At 38.2% G+C, this 25566-nt stretch overlaps 1 protein-coding gene and 1 pseudogene across 1 annotated transcript; both read left to right on the top strand.

Annotated features, from left to right (window-relative positions):
* The first annotated feature begins 5854 nt into the window (after positions 1-5854).
* Positions 5855-24829, top strand: LOC137396266 (delta(14)-sterol reductase TM7SF2-like). Its single transcript, XM_068082461.1, has 9 exons — positions 5855-5903; positions 6396-6596; positions 8194-8415; positions 9484-9673; positions 15893-16084; positions 17199-17422; positions 17849-18023; positions 19878-20081; positions 24387-24829. Exons 1-9 carry the CDS (start codon positions 5901-5903, stop codon positions 24545-24547), a joined length of 1572 nt encoding a protein of 523 aa, XP_067938562.1. The 5' UTR covers positions 5855-5900; the 3' UTR covers positions 24548-24829.
* LOC137396654 (uncharacterized) lies at positions 10293-12787 on the top strand (annotated as a pseudogene).
* Positions 24830-25566: the final 737 nt, after the last annotated feature.

Raw genomic sequence — 25566 nt, forward strand, 5'->3', positions numbered from 1 at the left:
AGATTGCAATCTGAAAGTTTGATCATATATAAATAGCTAAAATGTTTCAAGCCTATTGTTTCCTTCAGCTATTCTTTGTGCTCTGTGCAATGATAGTATTGACTTAGTGAAAGTGTCCCGTTGAAGCAATCGACCACTCACTCATAGCATTCCATTTGAAAAGTACTGCAAATGATCCTATTATTACGTCCCTTTACCTCTCCACACCAAAAGAACCAGCCCTTCCAGTTTACTATAATTGTGTAATTATAAATCAAAAGTTATAAGAGTGCGTACACGATATATGTGTGTGTGTGTGTGCGCGCGCGCATGCGTGCGTGTGAGTGACCTTCTCTGTTGCACCTTCGTCTGCAACTGTGCATTCAGTCAATCCGTAAAAATATCGCAATCGTTTATACACCTTAACTCCGCCCCTTCGTCCCGGAAAGGCCAGCTGGTTCTTATCCAGTTAGCTTTCTCTTTAACTTGGCTAGCTTCAATTGGCGGCCAGCTTCTTTCAATCGTACCACTATTAACCATACCTGCTTGTGTCAGTGAGCGATGTGTCGCATCAAAGCAGTTCAATTAAAAGAGGACTAAGATGTTTGACGATTGAAGCCTGTTGAAGCCTGTTAAAAAGTGCAGTCTCCCCTTTTCTCCAACCTTAGAGTTCTTGGCAGCATGAAGAGACTTGGCAACTGCTTGATAGTTATTGATAAATTGTAGTAGCCCATAGTACCCAAAAATGTTTGTTTGATGAGATCTTCCAGTACTAGCCACCTAGTTGTTTCAATTATCATATCTTGAAGTCAACTTGAAGTCAACTTATTCTGCAATCTCAATTATCTGAACTGCTTGCTTGCATTTCTCTCAACCTCTGCAGTTCTTATTGTAATCGTTGTACATGCTTTTGAATACAAGAGCAACTTCGTCACTAGCCCTTCCTTCTAGTCTAATAATAATAATCTAATAATAGTTTAATAATCTCTCCGAGAATTACTATTTACAAACATACTAAAATTGACAAGGCGCTGCAGCTGTGTTCACGTACTAGACCATCACTACTAATCCAACCTGTTTTTCAGTGGTTTGTGTTTTGTCTGTTTGAGTTGAGGCAGTCTAAGGCTCATAAGCTTGATTACTACATTGAATGCTACCATCTTACTATTTTTTAGCCAGTCCTCTACGCATAGAGGGCTGTTGCCAAAATTTTCATCGCATAGTAGGCAATCCCCTAATGTGGAGAACTTTTGTTACACTGTAGTTTTAGCCTAATAATGCTATAGCTTGCCATTGAAGAGGGATTAGCCAGCTTGGGCTGCAGCAACAAGCTTAACTTTCACGCCAAGCCAGCCCATTGGTAGGTTGGTTAAAACTTTACACTATTTTGGCTGTTTGATGAGCTGTGCTTTATATGTTCTTGAAAGCGCAAAAGAGTATAGGCTTAAACATATGCACTGAGCATGTAGGCTACATGAGTAGTACATGTACAGATTTGTTTTGTGGAATGTCATCGTTGAATAAACACGGTTTGAGCTGCACATTGGCCTATACTCAGCGTTTGCTGCTTATCTACCTTGAACACACATATACTTGAGGGATTGTGGCTGTTTGACAAATGGTGCAGATCATTACAGATCTGCACCGTAGTATCAAGTATTCCTTTCTAAAAGGTAACTGGACTTTTGGGCGACAGTCACTAGGGCGACAGACACTTAGGCGACACTTGGTTTGAAAGGCGACAACTTTAGACGGAAAGGCGACACGGCAGACAAACCGGCGACAATTCTAGACTCAAAGGCGACAAATTGGTTTGCTGTTTGGTTGAAGGCAAGGTAATAATGTACTGACAAACTATGAGATGCTGTCGTTGTGTGCTATGCTTACGTATATTTTTGAAATGTAGCTTTGAAAGTGTTATTGTTTTTTTGCAGACCTTTTTATAAATCGAAATTGCAACATGTATTTTTAAACGCCATTGGTGGGATTGGGATTTCTCTGATTATGCTAGCCCAGACAATTAACAAAATATTAAAGCTTTTTTTAAAATGCATCTAGCTTATTCAATTAAAACACCAAAACTTGTTTTTGTATCAGCATGCTTGTTCAAAACTGTTCGAAAAGTCACGTTCTCGGCTGAATTGTCGACAATCTTGTCTCTGATTATTGAAACTTTAGAGTTATCCCTTCTCTGATTGTTGAAACCTTAGAGTTATCTTACCTCGAGAAGAGATAGTTTTATGGTTTCGATTGTCAAAATTCACAAAAGCTGGGAGAAGAGTTTGCTCTTTGTGTGAGATGAAAAGACAATTCCCTATTATTGTAATTTCTCATTTACTTGTGGAAATAATGATTTCCTTGTCCTTGTTTCTTTACAATTATGAAAATAATTCAATGTCATTATAATGCAGACTCAATAGGCTAAATTGCGGTTCACACTGATCTATGTTTGTTGAGATTTTATTTGAGTATGAAGAGTGAAGGCTTTTTCTGACAGGTGTCTAAGATATATCCATATTTTACTAACTTCTGCAGCTTGTTGCAAGAAGACTAAACAGCATCACAGAAAGCTTATGGAGAAATGATCCATTCCAAAGCATAGAAATCAACTGGTCCTGATGCCATGTTACCCTAGAGTCACTTGAGATATTTGACCGAATTACCCTTGTCACAGATCCCGATGGCACACACAACCTGTAGTTTGAGACGATGAGGAGTGATCAACACCTCAAAGACCTTTGTGATATATACTCAGTTGCAGGTTAATGCTGCCATGTACCACATCATATACTATATTTTGCATTTTAACACGCACTATGAATCTTTTTTATATGCGACTATTTTAACAAAGGACAGATTTCAGAAAAGATGGGAAGATATTACATAGACAGCCATTGGCTTGAACTTTAATAACAACTTTATTAAATAGTGGTGTAGGGAATTTCCTGCAATTATTTTTGTGTATGATTGGAAGTGCAAGTGCATTCGAGCACCTGCGAGTCACTGTGTACAATTATACTCCTGTAATTCAAATTATCTTTTCATGTAAGTTTTAGAATTAGTAGAAAGTAATATTCAGTTGCCAATTTATAACCGTGAACCTGATCTCATCATTCTAGATAGTAAAGAGAAGTTCTATCGCTAGATGGGTTTATCTACATAATATCAATCAGTATAAAGTCATTGTAAAAAAAATGCTGCAAACTTGATATACGTATTTTTGAAGTTATATATGATAAAAATCAGCTTTACTATTTGTATAAATATACCAAAAAGCAAATTTATTAAAATGTATAAAGCTAAACTCATATGTATGTATTTATTTTCATACTGCAATTAGAACAAGAATATACATTAATTTGAAAGCTACTACTGAGGGTCCTAATACATGATACATGAGCCAAAGGTAGTATAATGACTCATCAACAGCGGTATGCTAGTGTAATAAAAAAAGTGGACGACAATTACGACACCGAGTTTCCACCATTGTCGTCGCAGAACAAAACCCTTAAAACGGAAATGATAGCCCTAAAAAGGGCTGAGGTGGTTGGTGAGACTACTGGCACTCAAAAATCGATTTTGACTGGTAGCCTGAGAGGGTCACTGTCGTCCCCGATAGGATCTACCGATGGGCGAATGGTCTTGGACCCCACTTCATGCTTGTAAAGGCGAATGAGCTGTCAATCAGTGTGTACCCGTAATTGTAGACGTCAGAATGCGCAAGAGCTGATGACGTCTTTTCTAAGCCTATAATCCGGCAGCTTCAAATTGCTAACTCAACGGATCTATATTACGTTCATCGCAATTCAGACAAATTTGAATAGTCATTTATAAGGCGCACGCTTAACACTTGTTCAATGTAGAGTGTATGTATGTGTGATACTAGCAATGTTTTTAATGTTAACCATTTATTACCATATTGTTCTAAGATTTGCATGTTACTATACAAACACAAAAAAAATTATTAATACTCGTATTGCGTGATTAGTTAGTGACAAATGTTATCGTTTTTGTATTCGAAATATGCTATTGTGGAATTGGTTGACCTGATTACTGTGCAGCCAATCAATTTGTGGATTTTTCTTGGGATTGCTATATAACCTGCCGGTTTGATCATTGTTGGTTGTGTTACTGCTTGGTACTGAGAGATATAACACCAATAAAGATACTGCGTTCTTTACAAACAAGCTCTGCTTGAGTTGAAAAGCAAATAGGTATAACATTCTTGTCACTGTTTCTGACTTTAGTATTGTGATATTAGCCAGCGTATCATAGCTGCATTCACTATAAGTGCTATTGACCGAACATCAAGAATTATTGCGCTTGGCTTGCTAGGGTGTAATAGTTGAGAAAAGTCACCATCGAGTCTGTTTATCGGCTCACCATCGAGTCTGTTTATCGGCTCACCATCGAGTCTGTTTATCGGCTCACCATCGAGTCTGTTTATCGGCTTACCATCGAGTCTGTTTATCGGCTCACCATCGAGTCTGTTTATCGGCTCACCATCGAGTCTGTTTATCGGCTCACCATCGAGTCTGTTTATCGGCTCACCATCGAGTCTGTTTATCGGCTCACCATCGAGTCTGTTTATCGGCTCACCATCGAGTCTGTTTATCGGCTCACCATCGAGTCTGTTTATCGGCTCACCATCGAGTCTGTTTATCGGCTCACCCGCGAGTCTGTTTATCGGCTCACCGGCGAGTCTGTTTATCGGCTCACCCGCGAGTCTGTTTATCGGCTCACCCGCGAGTCTGTTTATCGGCTCACCCGCGAGTCTGTTTATCGGCTCACCCGCGAGTCTGTTTATCGGCTCACCCGCGAGTCTGTTTATCGGCTCACCCGCGAGTCTGTTTATCGGCTCACCCACAAGTCTGTTTATTGAATCAAGTTGTGTGAACTCGCTCTTGAGTTGGGAGTTGTCTATCCTTGTCGAGTAGAATTTACTTCACTAGTGACTCAAGAATGCATCGCTTCAAAGGGGTTGAAAAAGTTGGTACCTCTATGATGTCATAAATTAGGTGGTAAGGAATCTCCGACTCTTGCCACATGATAAGCAACTTGCCAGTTTTTCCAAGCATTCAAGGAAGGAAGTGAAAACGAAAATAGTGACTGGCTAAATGACTTCTGAGCGTGTTGACAGACTCTAAAGTTAAATTTGTGGAAAAGGATGAACGGAAGAATAGTTGGGCGATTAAAGACAGATGAATCTCAGCAGTTTTTTAAAATAACAACTATCTCAATTAAATAAATATTTGGTACATTCATTAATACAATATGAAACTCTACTGTGTGTAAAAGAATAATGTAATCAGATTAATGAGGATATAAGCAGGTAATAGATGCCAAGGAATTAAGGTGGAGCAATGCGTACAAAGTATGCTAATGCAAGATTTCCGATCTGGGCATCAATAAAGTTGGTGTCTTGTTAGTGTTCACTACTAATTCACAACAACATAACAGGCCATAGCAGGACTTAATATTTTGAATTAATCCTGCCCTCAGAATTGTCGCCTCAATGTCCAGAATTGTCGCCTGTTTGTCCGTAGTGTCGTTCTTCCGTCTGAAGTTGTCGCCTTTCGAACCGAAAGTGTCGCCTAAGTGTCTGTCGCCCTATTGACTGTCGCCCAACCGTCCATAATTCTTCTAAAACGCTTGATAACCCACCAACTTGTAACTTGCAAATAATCATCATTAAAACTTCTCATTCGACTAAAACAGGGACGAATTTTTCCTATTCGCAAGCGATTGTGCGTATACACGTGTATGTACGTGTATTTGACTCTCGATGAGCGTGAAAGGCGGCGACTCGTACAATTGCCTAAATGGCAGCAGGGTTAGTAAGCGAATACGCAAACGCTTGCAATCGTCAAGTTGAATCGCGTGCCGAGTTTACTGAACATTTAGAGCGCGTTACCTTAAAAATGGTTAGTCCATTTCATGTTTGAATTAAAACTTACTTTTTCACATGAGTAAGCTTTATTGTGCATTTTTAAATAATTCATACTTGGTACAAGCAAGTAATCGTAAGATATGCATTTCTTTAAATAAATAGCGCTTCACGTGTTGCAAATCAACCAATGATTTTAAACGCTGTTTGAATTTAAACAATTGTTCGTTCTGATGTGTTTTGCTTAGCAACAAAGTGCTTTGAGGCGTAATTCTTTTAACATGTTTTATAACATAATTCGACATAACGTCTTTGCTAGTATTTGAAGCACCACTGCAGGATTTTTGTGTGTAAAATCTCACGTTGAAGTTTCATCTCTCTAGTTATCGTATAATTTGGTATGCGTCTTAATGATATATGTGTTAATCGCTATTTTTTGTTGTTGAGAGAAATTAGCCTAACTGTTTGCTTCACAATCTCATCCTGCAGCCCGACTCCATCACGTTATATCGCTAATGTTGTTTCTTAGCCAGCCCGTACAAATTCAAAAAGCAGGTCAAGATCTCGAGGTAGAACGAAAAGTGCATCGCAGTCTAAAGCTGTAGCTTCAACTCAGAAAAATGGTTCTTCAAAAGCTAGAAAGAGTCGCTCCATCAGTCCACCTAACATCGTGGATGATAGTATGAGTGTGCGAGTGAGCCGACGTATACAAGATAAAATACAGAGAGAGGTTGGTCTTATGGGTCTATTTCAGCAAGAATGGAGCCCAATTTTAGTTTGCTTTACTGCTTGACTGTCCACCAGTTGTTTTACAAAATACATTCACATAAAAACATTTTAAGGTAGCCCTAAAGCTGTATAGTTATTGTTAGAATTATGGTGTATGCATAATACTAGTAAAAGTTTTTACTTGGGCTTGCACTACAATTACCTAAGCTATTGATCAACTTTCCTGAATTTAAATAAAGTATTTCAGAGATGTGTCCAAATTGGTGGTGTTTCGAATACTTCAATAGTTGAAACCTATCTTCTTTGCAGTGGTAGTCGACTTTTGATGTAGTGAGTTTTTATTTGATTTGGACAAATATTTGAAAAAAATTGAAATAAGGTTTAACATTATTACACAAACCAGTTTGTTAATGAACATTTGTCCATGCAATATTTTGGAGGATAATTTACCAGTTATGAAATGCAAGTACATTGTTATCCAGCTCAGCCATCGTAGGCAGTTCAGGTAATATGATGCTGGTATTAAAACACCTAGCTGATTGTTAGTTACCATAATATGCCAATGATATTTTCAAGCAGCAGATGCTTTGCTGATGAACATCTAACGCTTAACTTCAGATAACGATATGAAAATTACATCTCTCAATTTAACCATTAGATTTCTTTGACTTTCGCTAATTTAGACATTTCTGCTTTTATATAACTTTCAGATTAATTTGCAATGTACAGCTACTTAATACATAATCATATATAATCTAATAATCATATATAATCATATAATAATGATCTGTAAATTATTATTATCGTACCATTTTAGTGATTTTTAGAACTGCTGATTTTTAGAACTTTAGATTTTGTCTCTCAACACCTGTTTGAACGCACTACATTCTTATCATGTTTGAGCTGAATAGTATCAAGGATAAAAATGTTATCACATGTGTTGAAAATCTTTTGGGCAACTGCTAGTTTTCTGGTACATTACCCTTTAGGCATATGCAAATATAGATCATAAGGTCATAATACTTGTCGGAAGGCTTGAAAAACCCGATGCCATGTGTTGAAAATTATTTGGGTTGTAAACTCAAGGATGCTGGAATTTTATGTCAAATCAGTTGAGTAAGGCTATCATAGTTGGATATCTGACGGTATTTTAGAAAGATATTAAATGGAAAACAGTTTTTGAAAAGTATTGAATAGGGCTCATATTCTTCCACTGCAATATGATGATCAGCACCCTTCGCTGATTAGATGAGTTGTCTTGGTGCAGTTCCTTTGTATTTAATCACTGGCAACTGTGATGTCTTCTGTTTTTCTCATTCTAGTCACATTTACCAGAGCAAAGGCTAAGGGTGTCTGTTGATTGTGATGTTTTTCAGATATGCTTAAGAACACATTGCTAATAGGAAGGTAGAATACTCTTACGAACACAAATGCACAAACACAAATGCCGAGGTTGAAAACTGCACTATTTCATGTTTCCTGTCTCTAATTAATAACAAGCCACCAATTAACAAACATTTCCTCTGTGAAAATTTGTGTATATGCTAACATCCGAACTCAAGAAAGATTACACAAGTAAATTGCACATACAATTGCAGCTCAGTACCAGCATATCCTCAGATCATTCCCCCGGAGACATGGTCAGGAAAAGCTTGAAGATTACTGAGACAAAGGTAGAAAAAGTAGAGAAGAAACCTTTTAACTCTCCTGCCAAAGAAGTCCATTCTGAGCCAATAGCCTTTGGTGGTGCAGTGGGCGGTGCGGCTCTCACCATATTCTTACCTCTGGTCGTCTATGCTTTAGTAATCGCTTGCGATAAGGTAAGTCCGTAGCTTGTGAACCACTTATGGCACCCCTTGAATGACATGTCTATTGTACTGTTTAGCATTTTTCGTGATACTCAGCTATTTGGAGTTTGCTATTGTTGGATGCTTTGCCTTTTCACATATGGGCAAGATCACAGTAATTGTTCACTTTTGGTGTGATTGCAAACATTATCATTTTGAAAAAAGGCTTGATTTTTATAATGCTAGAGGGTCTTAAGTACCAGAAAACAGCAGTTATTATTACTTTATTGCTACGGCTTGGGAATTATTAATGGAGTACCATGTCAGAAACTGTCACCATGTCAGAAAAGTGTGTTAGTTTCGGGACAAAACTTAAAATAGACTGTAGGTTAAGATATTCAAGCAAAATAATTTTTATGCAGTTAGATCTCTTCAACACCATCTAAGAAAGCAACAATAGCAGTTCATTCCACTATAATTATTACACTGGTTCTTACAAAGCAGGTGTACTTCACTACCATGCGTCCCATAACTAACAAAATAAGCATGGTTTTTTTCTAGTGTTTAATCTATATATCAGTCAGAAGTTGTCACATTATCTTCCCTGCTTAATAAGTTAGGAGCAGTGAAGTGACCGTGAACTAGTAAGCATAGTAATTTGGCTAAGGCAGAACTGTTAGAATCTCTGTTGTTTTTATTGGCCGCAGGAATGGTTTTGTCTGAACCACTCATGGCTATCGTTGGTTAACGTTTCTTTTGACTACAGTGGCATGTCCTCATTCTGAAGGGTTTACTACAGTGGTATGTCCTCATTCCAAGGGTTTGACTACAGTGGCCTGTCCCCAATACAAGAGGTTTTGTGCAGTGTCTTCATTCTAAGGGATTGGTTTTGCCACAGAATAACTGGATTTGCCGCAGTGACTCTTTTTAGAACTTCAGTTGTACTGATTCTCCCTTTCAATCTTTACACTAGTGTTAGTTCTCCCCTTTTGTATCAAGGGGTTTTTTATGATATCGCTGTCATGGTTTTCCCCAAAAGTTGAATGAGCTGGAATCTATTGATGAATGTTCAATTGTAATAATTGAATCTTTTTCTTTCAGTCAAATGGCTGCCGGCATGACAGGATCCCTTTTATTCCCAAGCGTTGGCAACAATACTTTGATGTGAAAATATTTGGAGTTGTGCTTGGTTGGTACGTTTTCCAGGCCATGTTGGCCCTCATTCCTCTCGGTCCTGTAGTGAAAGGACAGGTCTTGCGGGACGGGCGTCGCCTTAATTACAGATGCAATGGTAAGCCAGGTCCTTCATCTAGATTTTCGTTATGTTGCTTTTATTTAAAATGTTTTTATTTGCTATGTTATCACAAACTTATCATTTTGCCTTGCTGTTTATTTACGTATGCAGCGTAATACGCTTCAACAATAAGATTTGGGGTGTCAGTCTCTTGCTGTTTCATGTGCACAGCATATACCTAGTGTCTTCCCAGTTGGCTGCCTGAGACTTTTGTAAGAGAGTTTGGACAACTATAACCATCTGCCTCTCATTTGATAATTTAATCTTATTACTAGTCTGTATGTTTGAGAATAGTCGCCTGTAAGCCAGTCTTTTCTAGTCAGCAACGGCTAGTGTACTGTAGTTTTGTTGGTAAAAGCTCTAAGGCTAATATTTGCCAAGTGCTGCGGCTCAGCAATGATATACGCCCCCGCAAGGATAGGCGACGGGCATCATGTGGGCGGGGTTTAATGATCGAGCTCTGTTGAGATGAACCCGAACGCGGCACTCGAACAAACAACTTTGCCGAATAAAGCCCTTTGTAAATTTACAAATATGAACAATAGTGGTTATTTTACTGATCTGTTTGTTTCATTTTGTTGTCAAATAAATATAGTTACTCAATATTGTCGCTGTTATGGTCAGTCAGTTATCATTCACAAGCATTCGTGATATTAGGCCTAACCATTCACAAGCATTCGTGATATTAGGCCTAACCATTCACAAGCATTCGTGATATTAATAGTGGCCATTGTAAAATAGCCCAAATTTGGTTTTAGATTAAGATTTTGAGTATGAAAACTACACTGCACAGTTTTGGCTGCTGCCCCATCTTATTGGCTAGGTCAAACGATGTGACAACGATGAAAGACTTTGTCATTTTATATTAGGGATGGCAAAATATTAATAAAAAAACTAGAGAAAAAAGGGCGTTGTTCAGGTGATTTCAGGTACATTATATTTGATTTTAAGCATATACTACGACTTCTAACAATCTCAAAAGTGGTAAAAATAGGTAATTTGAAAAGAAAAAATTTCGAAAGAATCTCTTGCAGATCAACGGCCGCGTACTGCAACTTGTCATACTCCCAATTGTCTAGGTCTTCTTGCCATTGGATCAGAGTATGACTAGCCAAGTAAGTGGGTCTCTGCAGTGCATCAGAAGAACCACTTAAATCCACGCACAGCTTTCTGCTTGCACCAAACCAACCAACCAAGCCCTGCGGCGATTGGAAGGTGGCAACGGGGACAGGGTAGTGAAACCTGGGAGTCCTCAGCTCCCAACCAGCACGCAGGCGGTGGAAGTTTATCAGTCGCTCGTCTCTTGAATGGAACAGGAGAGATGTTCGGTAGTTGCTTTCACGACTGAGCAGCCCTTTTTAGGGACCGCCCTGCTCACCTCAATCCGAGGAAGGGACTAGAAAAGGTGTCCTATACATGGTCTGTTCCTTTCTCACCTGGCTGGATTACCGCGTCCAGATGGTTCACCTTATTTGCGGTAGAAAACAACAGATTACACTGGCAACATGGAATGTACGCACGCTCATGGACAATCAGCGCAGTGATCGACCTGACCGTCGCACAGCTTTTGTGGCAAGTGAGCTCAAAAGACATGATATTGATATTGCTGCACTACAGGAGACAAGACTTGCTGATGAGGGCCAGATGACAGAAGTGGGAGGTGGTTATACATTCTATTGGAAAGGGAGAGATGCTAAAGTTCATAGGCTGTATGGGGTAGGTTTCGCTGTTAAAAATGAGCTTGTTAAGCACATGGACCATCTTCCTGTCGGCATTTCAGATCGACTGATGACCTTACAACTAAACATCAGTAAGAACAGGAAAGCAACACTGATCAGTGCCTATGCTCCGACCCTGATGGCCGAGCAAGAGGATAAAGAGCTATTCTATTCAGCTCTTGATGACACTGTATCGCATATTCCTAGAGCCGACAAGGTTGTGCTTCTTGGAGACTTTAATGCAAGAGTTGGTACGGACAGCACGACATGGAAGGACGTCATCGGCAAAGAGGGAATTGGCAGTATGAATGACAATGGTCTCATGCTTCTCACCAAATGTGCAGAACTTAACCTTGTGATTACAAACACCCTGTTCAGACAGAAGAATAGAAGGAAAACAACCTGGAGGTACCCTCGCTTCGGTCACTGGCACTTGATAGACTATATAATCACCAAACAGCGGAACTTGGCAGATGTAAGAGTGACCAAAGCGATCAACTCAACAGATAGCTGCTGGACGGATCACAGATTGGTGAAAACTCTGAGTTTCACTCTACAGCCCAAACAGAGAAGAGCTAAACGGACAGCAAGGCCAAAGTACAACGTGAATCTATTCAATAAACCGGATGTGAAAAAAGACTTTCAAACAAAAATCAATGAGAGACTATCAGCTGAAATCTATGACCAAAATGTCAACTCGACTTGGACAAATTTAAAGAGCTGTATCACTGAGATATGCAAGGAAGTATTAGGCAAAGCGAAAAGGCACCACCAAGACTGGTTTGATGAGAATGACCTAGAAATAGAACAACTTATAAATAAAAAACGATCTAAATTTGCAGCCTGGCAAAACGATCTTAGAAACAAGGAACAACAGAAGGCATACCACAGCATATGAACAGATGTGCAGCGACGAGTTCGAAGGATGCAGAATGAATGGTGGACACAAAAGGCAGAGGAGCTTCAGAGCTTGGCGGATCAGAATAAGACAAGGGATTTCTTTGCAGAGACACGAAGACTGTACGGTCCTCTGTCACATGGCTCTGTACCTGTTCGAGACAAGAATGGTGTGCTCCATAAAGACAAAGATGCCATCAGAGATTGCTGGAAAAAACACTTTTCAAATCTTTTGAACCAAACATCCACTGTAGCTGATCCAGTCCTGCAGAAAGTCCCACAGCTGCCAACCCATCTGCAGCTAGGAGAAGAGCCTACACTAGTCGAGACGAAATCCGCCATTTGTGCAATGAAGAGTGGGAAGGCTGCTGGCGCTGATGGAATACCTGCAGAAGTTTTCAAGCATGGTGGAACTAAACTTACCAAGAAACTGCACTGCTTTTTACACTTGTGTGGACAACTGAAAAAATACCTGATGAATTACGTGATGCACTGATTGTTACCATCTTCAAAAAAGGAGATAGGACGATGTGTGGGAACTACAGGGGGATATCCCTCTTGTCAATTACGGGGAAGATTCTAGCTAGAATTCTGTCCTATAGACTCTCCAGTGTTGCGAAAAAAATTCTTCCAGAGACGCAGTGTGGTTTTAGGCCTAACAGGGGTACAGTAGATATGATATTTGCTGCTAGACAGATTCAGGAAAAATGCCGAGAACAGAACAAGGACCTTTACATGGCCTTCATAGACATTACCAAGGCTTTCGACACTGTTGACAGACAATCTCTCTACAAAGTACTTGAGAAAATCGGCTGCCCTCCCAAATTTGTGGCTATTGTGCAGCTTCTGCATGATGAGATGAACGCATCAGTTTTGGTGGATGGCCAACAAACGGATCCTTTTGGAGTAAAAACTGGGGTGAAACAAGGCTGCGTGATTGCGCCAACGCTGTTTTCTATCTACTTGTGTGCTGTACTGCACCTTGTGAAACAAGAACTCTCTGAAGGTATCACATTGAACTATCGAATAGGCGATCTGTTCAACCTGCAGAGACTTCGGGCTAAAACTCAAACTTCGAAACAAAGTGTTCTTGAGCTCCAATATGCTGATGATAATGCTCTTGTGGCTCATACAGAAGAACATCTTCAAGAAGTCATGACAGCTTTTGAAAATGCTTACAGGGCTCTTGGACTCAAGCTGAATGCAAAGAAAACTCAAGTATTGTACCAGCCGAAACCTGGAAAAAACATAGTCACTCCACGCATTGTTGCCGGAGGCGAACCACTTTGCCCTGTAGATGACTTTGTATACCTAGGTAGTAATCTCTCCTCCAAAGCCGACCTAGGGAAGGAGATAGAGAGAAGACTGCAAGGAGCTAGCATAGCATACAGCAAACTGAGACAAAGAGTGTTTGAAAATCCAACCTTGCAAGTCGACACCAAGCTAAAAGTGTACAAGGCAGTAATTGTCCCCACACTACTGTATGCCTCAGAAACGTGGGCTACTTACAGCACTGACGTCAAGGTTCTGGAGAACTATCACATGAGGAAAATGAGAGAACTACTAATGATCAAATGGTCTGACAAACGCACTAACAATAGTGTGTATCAACAAGCTAAGATGTCCAGCCTCGAAGGTATGATCGTTAAGAACAGACTTCGTTGGGCTGGACACTTGGTTAGAATGCCAGACTGCAGACTACCAAAACAGATTCTGTATGCCAAACTAGAAAATGGGAAGAGGTCACAGGGGGGACAAAGAAAGCGCTCTAAAGACTGTCTCAAAGATAGCTTGAAGCGTTGTCACATCAGATGTGAAACCTGGGAATGGAATGCCACGAGAAGAGCTGGATGGAGAACTCTAACTCATAAAGGGGTGAAGGTACTTGAAAATGAAAAAATGCGTCACAGAGAAGAGCTCAGGGCAGCACGAAAAGTGCGCCTTAGCTCATCTGATACTTTGATGAATGATGACTACCAATGTCCACATTGCAATCGTCAATGCAGAGCTATGATCGGACTACGGAGCCATCTTAAAACACACCAAACACATCAATAAAGCAAGCAGACATCTTACTCTAAAGAAAGGGATTGCATAGAGAGAGACTACTTGACAGTGCAACACTACTACTTGACAGTGCAACACTGCTATTTGACAGTACAACACTACTACCTGGCAGTACAACACTACTACCTGACAGTACAACACTACTACTTGACAGTGCAACACTACTACTTGACAGTACAACACTACTACTTGACAGTACAACACTACTGCTTGACAGTACAACACTACTACTTGACAGTACAACACTACTGCTTGACAGTACAACACTACTACTTGACAGTACAACACTACTACTTAATACTAGATAAACTGTGCTATTTCACTGTTGCTATAGCAACAGGGTTAGCATTTTGCTGCTGAAGGTACATCTGCCTGGTTACTAAGAAGCCTCAGTGTAATTACTTATGGAAACTTGTATATTAGTAAATATTAACCCCCTGTGACTGACGAGGGAATTGTTTGGAATGAGACAAAACGAAAGCTCAAGACAATGAAATCAGGCATATTTGAAATAATATGTAAACAAAACGTTATTGTAAGGTAATTCTAAGAAGAGTAATGTTTTCACACAGCAACATATAAAAACCACTTACTTAATGTTTTAATTTTTCCCACTTCTTCTTTGCCATTATTTTGCTAATACATGTTTCCTTGCGCTTGTGGGTAAGATAATAGTTTTAAGAATTTAAGGCACTGAAATGGATTTCGCCCTGGTCAGGGGCAGATAATTTACACATTGGTAGCTTGGTACTTTTTCTCAGGGATTATTTAATCTGATCGCTTCATGAGTCGACTATAAAGATTCAGTAGCAGTAATCAAACAATAAGGCAGCACATAAGATCCGATAAACCTTTACTATTGTCAGCAACACCATGAAAATAGAAATGTTACGTTACCACTGCGCACTTGTCCTAGTATAGTCTTAGTCAGAAAAAATATTATTCGACAGTGCAGAAAAATCAAATACGCCTTGTCAACCAGAAACCCTCAACCAGACTGAAGTAATATGTAAAAAAAATAGTGCAATAATAATTGCAACATGTCAGTCTTAGCTTTTGGAAAGTCTAGAAATCTAGCCTTAGCGCAAAAGCAGACTACTGCAGAAATAGACTAACCAACCATTTATTTTGCGCCCATGGAAAGCAAGCTAGAAAACTGAATTTGATGGCGTTCATACATAAAAAATTCATATCAGCATTACAATATTTATTTTTGATATATAAAAGAGATGAAAATGCTGATTCACATAGGCAAGTTGTTGTGGAGACAATTGCTTTTTTGTTTTCACAATTGATTCTTGTACCCCGCAAACAATAGTTGACACGCCTTAGGGGTGCGAGCGCCCCAATCGGTGAGCCCTGCGCTAGTTTCTGTTGTCTATTCTTCTCTATTCATACGATCAATCTTTTGGGATATAACAATACTGTTGTAGTAGCACAAGTGACAAAGTCTATCAGTTGACCATTTCTTATAGCAGTTGTCATTTTATACTGGTGAAATGTTTCAATTCTTTACAATGTTTTCTATTCACAGGCCTACTCGCGCTGCTTGTGACTGTCTGTGTCTTCGCTCTGCTCTACTTCCTGAAGTATGACATGAGTTACGTTTATCAACACTGGCTACAGTTTGTCACCGCGAGCATCTTCTTGTCTTTTGTCCTCGCTGTATTTCTCTATGTAAAGGCCCTCAACGCTCCTGCAAAAGACCACGCTCCTGAGAGTACTGGTAAGTCCTCTGCCTCTACGTGTCGCGTCGTGTTTCCGTATCATTCCATTAGACTTCATGTTTTGCCTGTATGTGTTTTGACAGATGACTTCTTGTCAATCCATCTTTTAGTACTTTGAATTGTAATAAGGCATTATGTCCTTAGACACACCAATTTATTTGACATTCTGTCACTTTGCTTCTTGAGACATCAATTACAGTTGACTGTCTTAGCTTCAAGACATAGTCATTTCGCATGTTTCCACACACAGCTTCATGTATGTCTTCCACCATCATCACCAATCATGCTATGAGGTCTGCAGACCCAGCTTCTATCTACCTTTTCCTATCATTGTGCCCCCGCCTCATCACTTTTGTCTTGTCACTCTGTTTTCTCATCATCTTTGGTTCTACCTTTCACAATCTATCCCAGCTCCCAATCACCTGTCTCACCTGTCGTGTAAGATCTAGTTAGTGTGGGAACATGCAGTACTGTCTTGCTACTTTGTGGCTCACCTTGCGCAGTTTCGGTACTTCACCGTCGAAAATTGTTAAATAAATTTAAAATTAAAAAATTGAAAAAAAAGATTTAAAAAAAAAACATTAAACAAAATTTAAATACGTAACTACACATACATAAAATACATTTACAAACGTGTGACTTGCTTTTCAAAACAAACACAGTTAATCACAAGTACGAATATACAGATCAGATGAAGACCAAACTATACCCGTACTACTCAAGCACATTCTCTCGCTTAAAATACTGGGACTGAAGTTAAAACAAACTGAAAGTCAATCGAGATAGTTTTGATTTATTTACTTATTATATAGAAAATAAATACAATATGTTTAGAAAGCGGTAAAGGAGTTCTGGCTCATACATATGCTGTAAAAAATTAGTTTCGATATGTGGATTTTCTCTTATCACTGGGCACGCCGGTCCCCTTCATGTGCGAAAAGTGGAGAATTACTGTACTTAGTGTCTAATATCTATATGATGTTCAAAGAATTACAATATCAAATTAGAAGTGCTAGTTTTTTAGGGCAGTCAGATTCCTCTCCTGGTTTGTGCCGAGTTGTTTGTGTTGCTAAGGGTGTGAACCACTTGTCATTGTCTATCACTCTTTTACAGGTTCCATGTTCAATGACTTCTTTATGGGCCTTGAACTAAATCCACGTATTGGTAACCTTGATCTCAAGTTCTTCTTTGAATTGAGGCCTGGTTTGATAGGCTGGATGTTGATAGACTGGTCTCTGTGCGCTAGTCAAATGAGGGCTGACGGTTCTGTGCATCCTGCCCTATTTCTTGTAACGCTATTCCAGACAATTTATGTGTTGGATGCTCTCAAAAATGAGGTTTGTGTTTTATACTCTATGACAGTTTTCAAAAATCAATGTTCACAGTTTCCATTTGTATTTTTATTATTTTACGCTTTATATCGCCGATCTTCTGTAATGTTGGATGTATGTATAGCTTTGGTATGGATACATCCAACATTATGTCCAATGTAGGATTATGTTTACATAATCCTACATTGTTATGGTAACTGCAAGAATTTGGCTGTTGGAATATTAAAATTGAAAATGTTGTTTCAATGTTCATATTGGAAGTGAGAAAAGCAAAATAGTTTCTTCGATATTACGTTGCCTCTATTTGAAACTTGGGACAGAGATGGAATACATCGAGAAGATAGCGTAGGATTATGTTTACATAATCCTACGCTATCTTTTTATAACTAGGTCAGTTGTATTTCGTAACTAGGTCAGCTGTATTTGTTTTAGTCGAGCATACTCACCACTATGGACATAACCACTGAAGGATTTGGCTTCATGCTCGCATTTGGAGACCTTGCCTGGGTACCGTGTCTCTATTCCCTTCAGGCCTATTACATTTACACCTATCCTCAGCATGCTGTCAGCAACCCCTATGCCCTTGGTGCTATTTGCCTCCTTGAAAGTATGTCCAACTTTTTCTCCTGTGTTTAATATTATGTCTTCCAACATGTACACAAGGCCTTTGTCTCAAGACATACAAAGGCACTGTCCAAGGCACGCATTTGATCGATCTTCAAAAAGATCGTCGATTTTTCAAAAATCCAATTTTTGATCCAATCCAACTTTTTTATCCAATCCATGACATTTCGTTCTGTGCGGTCGTGAATGACAAAGTCATATCCGCACTGGTTACGCAAATGGTGTGTCAAGGTCAGTATCATGCATTGAAGAATTCAGACATAATTATTTATTTTTCACAAATTTTAGTTTTATCATTTATTGAAACATTTTAACACTAGAAATAGGTTTCCCGAAAACTTTCAAACTGTTGGCCATATTTATTGCTTTACAACATGGAAGCTGCCTTTTGACTCTCGTTTTGCGATACTGACGCTAATGGGCAGAGCGACTATTATGTCGCCACATGAATGTTTGTTATAAATTGATTTTTGGTTGGCTTATTGCCTTTTTTGTTTAATTTTTTTACCAATAGTAAACTACAATAAATTACTCTCTGTTAGCAACAAAAGATAAGCCGTTTTGAGAAAAAATGGTCGTTTTTGCAATTCTAAACGAATGAAAAATCCGAAATAAAAACGTATTTAAATAAAATTGGGAATTTTGTTTGAAGCTTGTTTCTGTTTTTGTTTCTGATTTCTGAATGTTTTCTCAGAGTGCAAAAAACTTTCTTTTACTGTCGTGGTGCCCTCCAAAGGCTATAGGCAAAGGCAGGCTATAGAGGAACAAGAATAAGCACATGGTGTCAAGACTGTGATGTAGGTCTCTGCAAGGGCAAATGCTTCCAAATGTACCATAGCTAGAGTAACAGTTATATGAAGAATTGACTTAAAACGTGTTTATTTGTATTTAACTGTATCATAAAAACATAATAAACATATACAATATCATAAACAAGAGTGTATCAATGATTTTTTTTCTAAATTGATTTTGAAAAATTTATTTGCCCAGGGTGTTTCAAATAGCCCAAAAATCTCGCCTGCAAAAGGGTTAAGGGGAGGACTTTCATCCAGGCACTGTATTTTCTTGGCTGAATCAACCTTATAAATAGTCTTGATGAAATTTATGTTGATCTTTGATGGTGTGATGATGACCGATGGCTATACGTATTCTCGATGTATTCCGTCTCTGTCCCAAGTTTCAAATAGAGGCAACGTAATATCGAAGAAACTATTTTGCTTTTCTCACTTCCAATTTGAACATTGAAACAACATTTTCAATTTTAATATTCCAACAGCCAAATTCTTGCAGTTACCATTCTATTGAATGTCTATGTACATCTTCATTGTTTTTCAGATCTACAATTTCGCTCTAACCCGTGATGTAAACAAGAGTTATACACTCGGTATAAACACTTCTCTATCAATTGTTTCTATGTAATAAATTAGTTTGCTACTCGAACCATCAAGAAGTTTGATGACTGTAGCTTTAGCAGAGTTGTGTTCATGTGCAAGTAAATCTGTCCCCTTTGAGTTAAAACCAACACATCACGACATCAGTAACATCTATAATATATTTTTACAGGTTAATAACGCAAGCGCGAGCTTTTCCTGCACAAAAATAAAAAATTGTTTATGGAATTCTTAGGGTTTTTCTGCGGCTAGTCTTGTTGATAGTTCACTAGCAAGATAGTATAATTGACCCCAGATAGTATAGTTGACCCCAGATTTCTTTACAATTATTGTCTGTACTATGTATGCGTCTCAACGCTTGAGTCTCATATTATAGGAAGACATTGCAGTAGTGCATAAATTCAGTAGTGCATAAAAAATAAGTTTTCTGTTACCTTCTGCTATAGTTATTGGGCTGGTCATATTTCGAGGAGCCAATTCCCAGAAGGATCAGTTCCGTAATAACCCAAACAATCCGGCTGTTGCTCACCTGAAAACCATTCCAACTGCCACCGGGAAAAAACTTCTTGTCTCCGGTTACTGGGGCCTCTGTCGTCGTCCCAACTACTTTGGCGACCTGCTCATGGCTACAGCCTGGAGTCTCACTTGTGGTAATTATGTTGTATTTAGTTGTATGAAGTTAAACAGCTGATGCAGGTGTCTGACTAGTAATGAAATAACTAACTAGGAAATAAGTCAAAACATACATAAAATCAATGCTAGGAATTTAGTTTCCAGTATAGCTCCACGCACTTGATTGATCCTACACATTAGCTGCTCAGTAGCCAAGAGCTCATTGGAAATTTCAACATTTAACTCTAATGGGGGACCTCTTGTTTTTACTATTTGCATCAAATGAGTCACAGTTGTACAGAAACAGTTTAAAATATCGGCTTGACAACTGCCACAGTTCTAAGCAGTTTAACTCTCGGAGGGTCAAACTCTGAATAGAAACAATCTTCCTGATGTCACATGCTGTCACATGATGCATCGTGTGACATCATGTGACATCGTGTTAAATCGTGTGACATCGTGTGACATCATGCTTTACAAAGAACAAGAAAGAATTAATAAATTTAATTTGCTTACATGCAAGCCAAAACACATTTGTTACATTTAAAGTCTGTAGGACAAGTGAACAATTAAATCCAAACGTTTCTACCAAAAACTGATCAAGTAACCATTTGTAAATAGTGAGCAAATGAATTAGTATATTTAACTGAGCCATATACAACCTTTTATAACATTAAATTACAAGTTAGAACTTCAACTTCAGATAGTTCGGTCTATCTTATCTCAACATGAAAACATTAATCAAATAATTGGAGTTTGTTACCCATGTTTCTTTACATTATTCATAAACGTATGACGTTATATTCTCTTCAAAATTTTTCATATGTGGAAATCTTAACATGTGCTAGTCACTTTTCATACATCAATAATGTAACAGCTGGCAATTAGGATGGTGAGGTTTTTAAAATTATGACTGGCCTAAACTTTTTGTTAATGGTATGCAGCGATTTTACATTTAAAAACTCAACTTGCTATCGGCTGCCATAGACTCCTGTGGTTACGAGACAGTTTTTTGGCAGGAATTGTTGCCTTTGACACTATGAACTTAAGTTTATATGGCAAATGAAAAAGGAAATGATGTGCACCCCAAAGATTGCTTCATAAATAAACCAATTAGTATCTACTAGTAGATACTTTTTGTCAATGCACACTACAGACGCTACCTTACGTAAAGAATAGAAAATAGCACAATATTATTATGCTTTATTATTTATCTTGAGGTGTTGACTGATGTTCTAAAAAAAGAATCAAGGAGATTGACCAACTAGAAGCTGAGATATAGCCAGCCAAACACAGGTCTACCAAAAGACATAAGTGTTTTGGTAATCCTCATATTAGCATCAATATATGACGTATGAAATCGACTTGTGAGCCATTGGTCAATTAAGCCAACTAATGCGCTCTCCTATAACAATCACGGCGTTTTAATTGGTTTAATCCCTGGAAGTATAGAGCAATCAAATTGGGCCTAACAATCATTGCTCTGAGAACTCCGAACCAGTCCTTCCGACGTGTAGATTAGTTTTAGCATAAAATTATTACACGCATCTATTATTTCGCAATATTTCGCTATCTTGCTAGTTCAGCTCAGCTCAGTTTTGTTGTTCTCCAACTTAGCTTCTCTATTCAGACTCATCTTTAGCGCTGTTCGAATTTTTTTATCTATAGCTACTAAATGGAATCAATTAAATCAATCATCAATCTCGTTATCATTTGGAATTTTCTACAAATTATATTAGTTACATCATTTATTCTATACACAGTTATATTATTATTTTGTATAATATGCATTATGATTATTATATAAATCATAAAAATAATTTTTCAATTTAATCATAAAAATTAATCATAGATAAGATAATAGATAAATAGTAGAATCAATTCAAAAGTTATCGTTTTCTTTTCTTACAGCAAAAGCAGCATGGTCAAGTTATTCTTTTTAAAATTATGGCTGTAGTGAGCTTACAGTCTGTTAATAGTGATGATAATCATGCAAATCAACTGAATGCTGCAGTAGGTACACAGTAGAAAGATGATGAATGAACAAAAATTCCCATTTCTTATTCTAAACAAACTGCAAATCACGGATATCGTATAATATAGACTATACACGCGCCGTTCGTTGAACAGAGGATTTTCGGAGCATATCCGTGGAGACCGAGTTAAAATTTGAGGCACAATATGGTCAAAATCTGCTCTTATGTTTTGAAAAATCATGGCAAGGGGTTGTGGGCAAATGCCTTTACCACACAATGTTTGCTTGGTTTTCCTGAGAAACCAGAGCTAGTCTGTAAATTCTTTACTATCGCGAGAAGCGTTTCACATCTCGTAGCCTAAAACAATCAGTATACGTAATGGCGGTAAGGGCGCGCAACTCTGGCTTATGTTCAATAAGTCGATTTCATACGTCACAATTCTCGGGATTTTCCTCTGATTCGTTATTAGGTAGACCTGTGTTTGGCTGGCTATATCTCAGCTTCTGGTGGGTCAATCTCCCTGATTCTTTTTTAGAACATCAGTCAACACCTCAAAATAAATAATAAAGCATAATAATATTATGCTTTCTCTAATCTTTAAAGGTTGACTTGCAACAAAATTCACATTACAGTTATTTGGTATCAAAAGATTCACCATGTCTTACTCTGTTGTGTTGTAAGTGCCAAATATGTGGAAATGTGATTACAAGCTCTTAAAAGCTCAAAAACGAAAAGCCGCCGTAGATTGGAATCTCTTTATTTCGATGACGTAGCCACGAAATTTGGTTATCGTCTTGTCACGTATGTTCTCACGTGAATTAAAAGGCCAATACAAAGCTCAATATAAAACTTATTGTAGTACTAGTTTATGACAAACACTTCGGGTTTTACCGAAGACCCCGTATCAAATATAGATGCTCGCTACTTTACTGTTTTGTATCGGCCTGGTCTAATCGGCAAGTCGTAATCTGATCATGTGACCCAATACTTCGCAAATAATTTTTACAGCACTTTTCGATTATTACAGGTGACCAACAGGCTCGTCATGATTATCAGACAATGATATGTACTCCTTCGAGGTAAAAAGTTAAATGAATTTTTACGGTAACTTATAAGATATCACCGCTAAAAGTGACAGCGTTACAATGCCGATAAAACAGACTCGTAAGAACAATAGACACGGTTTTATTGAATGCGTGAAGTATATTTGTGAAAATATTTCGACGAATAAGGTTGCATGAAAATGTAAACAGAAACCATCTCTCACAAATGCATCACATTTGAGTCGTTTTGGAAAGAGAATCCAAACTATGGCGGTCTCGCGTGGCTGCGATTAACTGTTCGTTTTTGAGCTTTTAAGAGCTTGTAATCACATTTCCACATATTTGGCACCTACAACACAACAGAGTAAGACATGGTGAATCTTTATGATACCAAATAACTGAAATGTGAATTTTGTTGCAAGTCAACATTTAAAGAACAGATTTTAGATACGAACAGTGTCGCACGTACATGTGTGTCAAAAATTGTTCGTAAAGAAACATGGTAGGTATGATGCTCGTATAGTGACGCCGTAGGTTAGATTTTGTATTGCATCCATTCAATTTATTTGCATCCATTATTCATTATCGTTAGTAAAAAGCGAAAGGCTTCTAGTAATAGTAGAAATGTAAAAAAGAGACAAGTCATTTCACTTGCAATGAGAGTGGCAATGATTAAAAAGCTTGATGCTTGTGAAAAGATGGCAAGTGTTGCATATACACTCGCCATCTGTAACATGAATCGTTTGACCATCACTACGATTTACAAACAGAAAGACTCATGGAGCATGTAAAAGGTGCTGTGCCAATACAATCCACGGTAATTAACAAGAGATGAGGCACAGTCTCAGAAGAGATATAGAAACTTATATGAAGAAGTGTTTTTTAAATGCAGTACAAATCAATATAACTTACTTATACAAGCCTTAAACATACTTATATAGTTTTTAGACATATGTTCCGTACAAAAAATGCACTGAGACCACTTATGAACAAATTCAATTAACGAACGGTCGTTTTGGAACGTATCTCATTCTGCAGCTGGCGATTAGGATGCTTTTTTTACTCCTTTTTAAACAATTTGCGATCATTTTACATTTACAAATATGACTCGCTATTAACCGCTGTAGACTCCTATGGTTAAGAGCTGTATTTCTTGTCTTTGACATAATGAACTTTATTTTATATAAGTAAACGAGGATCTCATGTAAATGATGAAATAAACGTTTACATCTACATGTACTATTTGATGCCTTTTGTCAGTGTGAATAAGATCACAAATGCTGTCATTAATTAAAAACCATATTTAATAAACTTTTTGTTTTAGGTTTCGTTCATCTGCTGCCCTATTTCTACCCGATTCATTTCTTCATTCTGCTCTCTCACCGACAGATGAGAGATGAGGCATATTGTAAGCAGAAATATGGAGCTGCGTGGGAAAAGTACTGTCACGCGGTACCATGCAGGCTCATCCCTTACATATTCTAATACTGGCTTAGGTTGATAGACATATCAGCTTTAAATCAAATTTCTGTTGTACTTGTTGTCTATTGTTATTTGAACAATCCCAATTTACACGTAATCAAGTCCCGTGTAACGATGTAGTAGTTTAGTTGCATAGTATGTTGCCTGTTCTGCATAATCAACAAGGTCCTACATCGATGTTTCATGAATTTTGTTTTGAATGCATGATAGGAGATCCACCGCTGTGTACATACACACTATGTATATACCATATATCTGTTAAATAATATCAGGTATTCGTATTCACCTACAAGTTATACTTGAGCTCGCTAGCCCTAAAAAACCTTTCGCAGATCTAGTGGAGGTACTGGCTGGTAAATGTAAATGAATAAGGTACTTGCTTGCGAGGAGAGACAGTTAGCACACAATTCATTTGTTTACATGAGCAGTTTGTCCATGATTAGTTCAATGGTAGTAATAAACAATAATGTATTCTTTTTTTATAGCAAACACTTGAGAGTAAATATGATCACACGATAGTAAGTTGTGAGAACTGTATAATCATTAGTAAACTAACCTGATCAGCTATTCAACCTGACACAATGCATTCATGGCAGCTATGAAAAGCTTAGTCGGTAGGACTTGTTCGCTTTGTTAAGGGCGCTTCGGCATGGGATGTCTGTTCTCTTAAGTTTCAGCTCCAAGTATGACTTCACAAGATCTTTGGATTTCTGTAGAGTAACATGGCCTGTCATTATGATAGTAACATGGTCGAACTACATCTTTGTAAATGAGATCCGACGAGCCCATACTTCGCTGATTCATTGGACCTATCCACTATCGTCCATCCATCCTTTTTCTTGTAAACGATTCCTGACTAAAACCTGTCATTCAGCATTGTTTTTCTTTTAAACATTATCATTGGTGGCAGTTTCGTTTCATTGGCTGGCGGGCCGATACAACGGAATATGCTGTTTTTCGTGCCCTGGCATCTTTTCCGGAACCGTATTCTCTCATTTTTTAATTGCTGACAACACCAAAAA

This window comes from Watersipora subatra, chromosome 5, assembly GCF_963576615.1.
Source record: "Watersipora subatra chromosome 5, tzWatSuba1.1, whole genome shotgun sequence".
Taxonomy (NCBI): domain Eukaryota; kingdom Metazoa; phylum Bryozoa; class Gymnolaemata; order Cheilostomatida; family Watersiporidae; genus Watersipora; species Watersipora subatra.

Coding starts and splice junctions, on each gene's coding strand:
- LOC137396266 (XM_068082461.1), top strand. Junction 9,674..15,892: donor CCTTAATTACAGATGCAATG/GTAAGCCAGGTC, acceptor TTCTATTCACAG/GCCTACTCGCGCTGCTTGTG. Junction 16,085..17,198: donor CCACGCTCCTGAGAGTACTG/GTAAGTCCTCTG, acceptor ACTCTTTTACAG/GTTCCATGTTCAATGACTTC.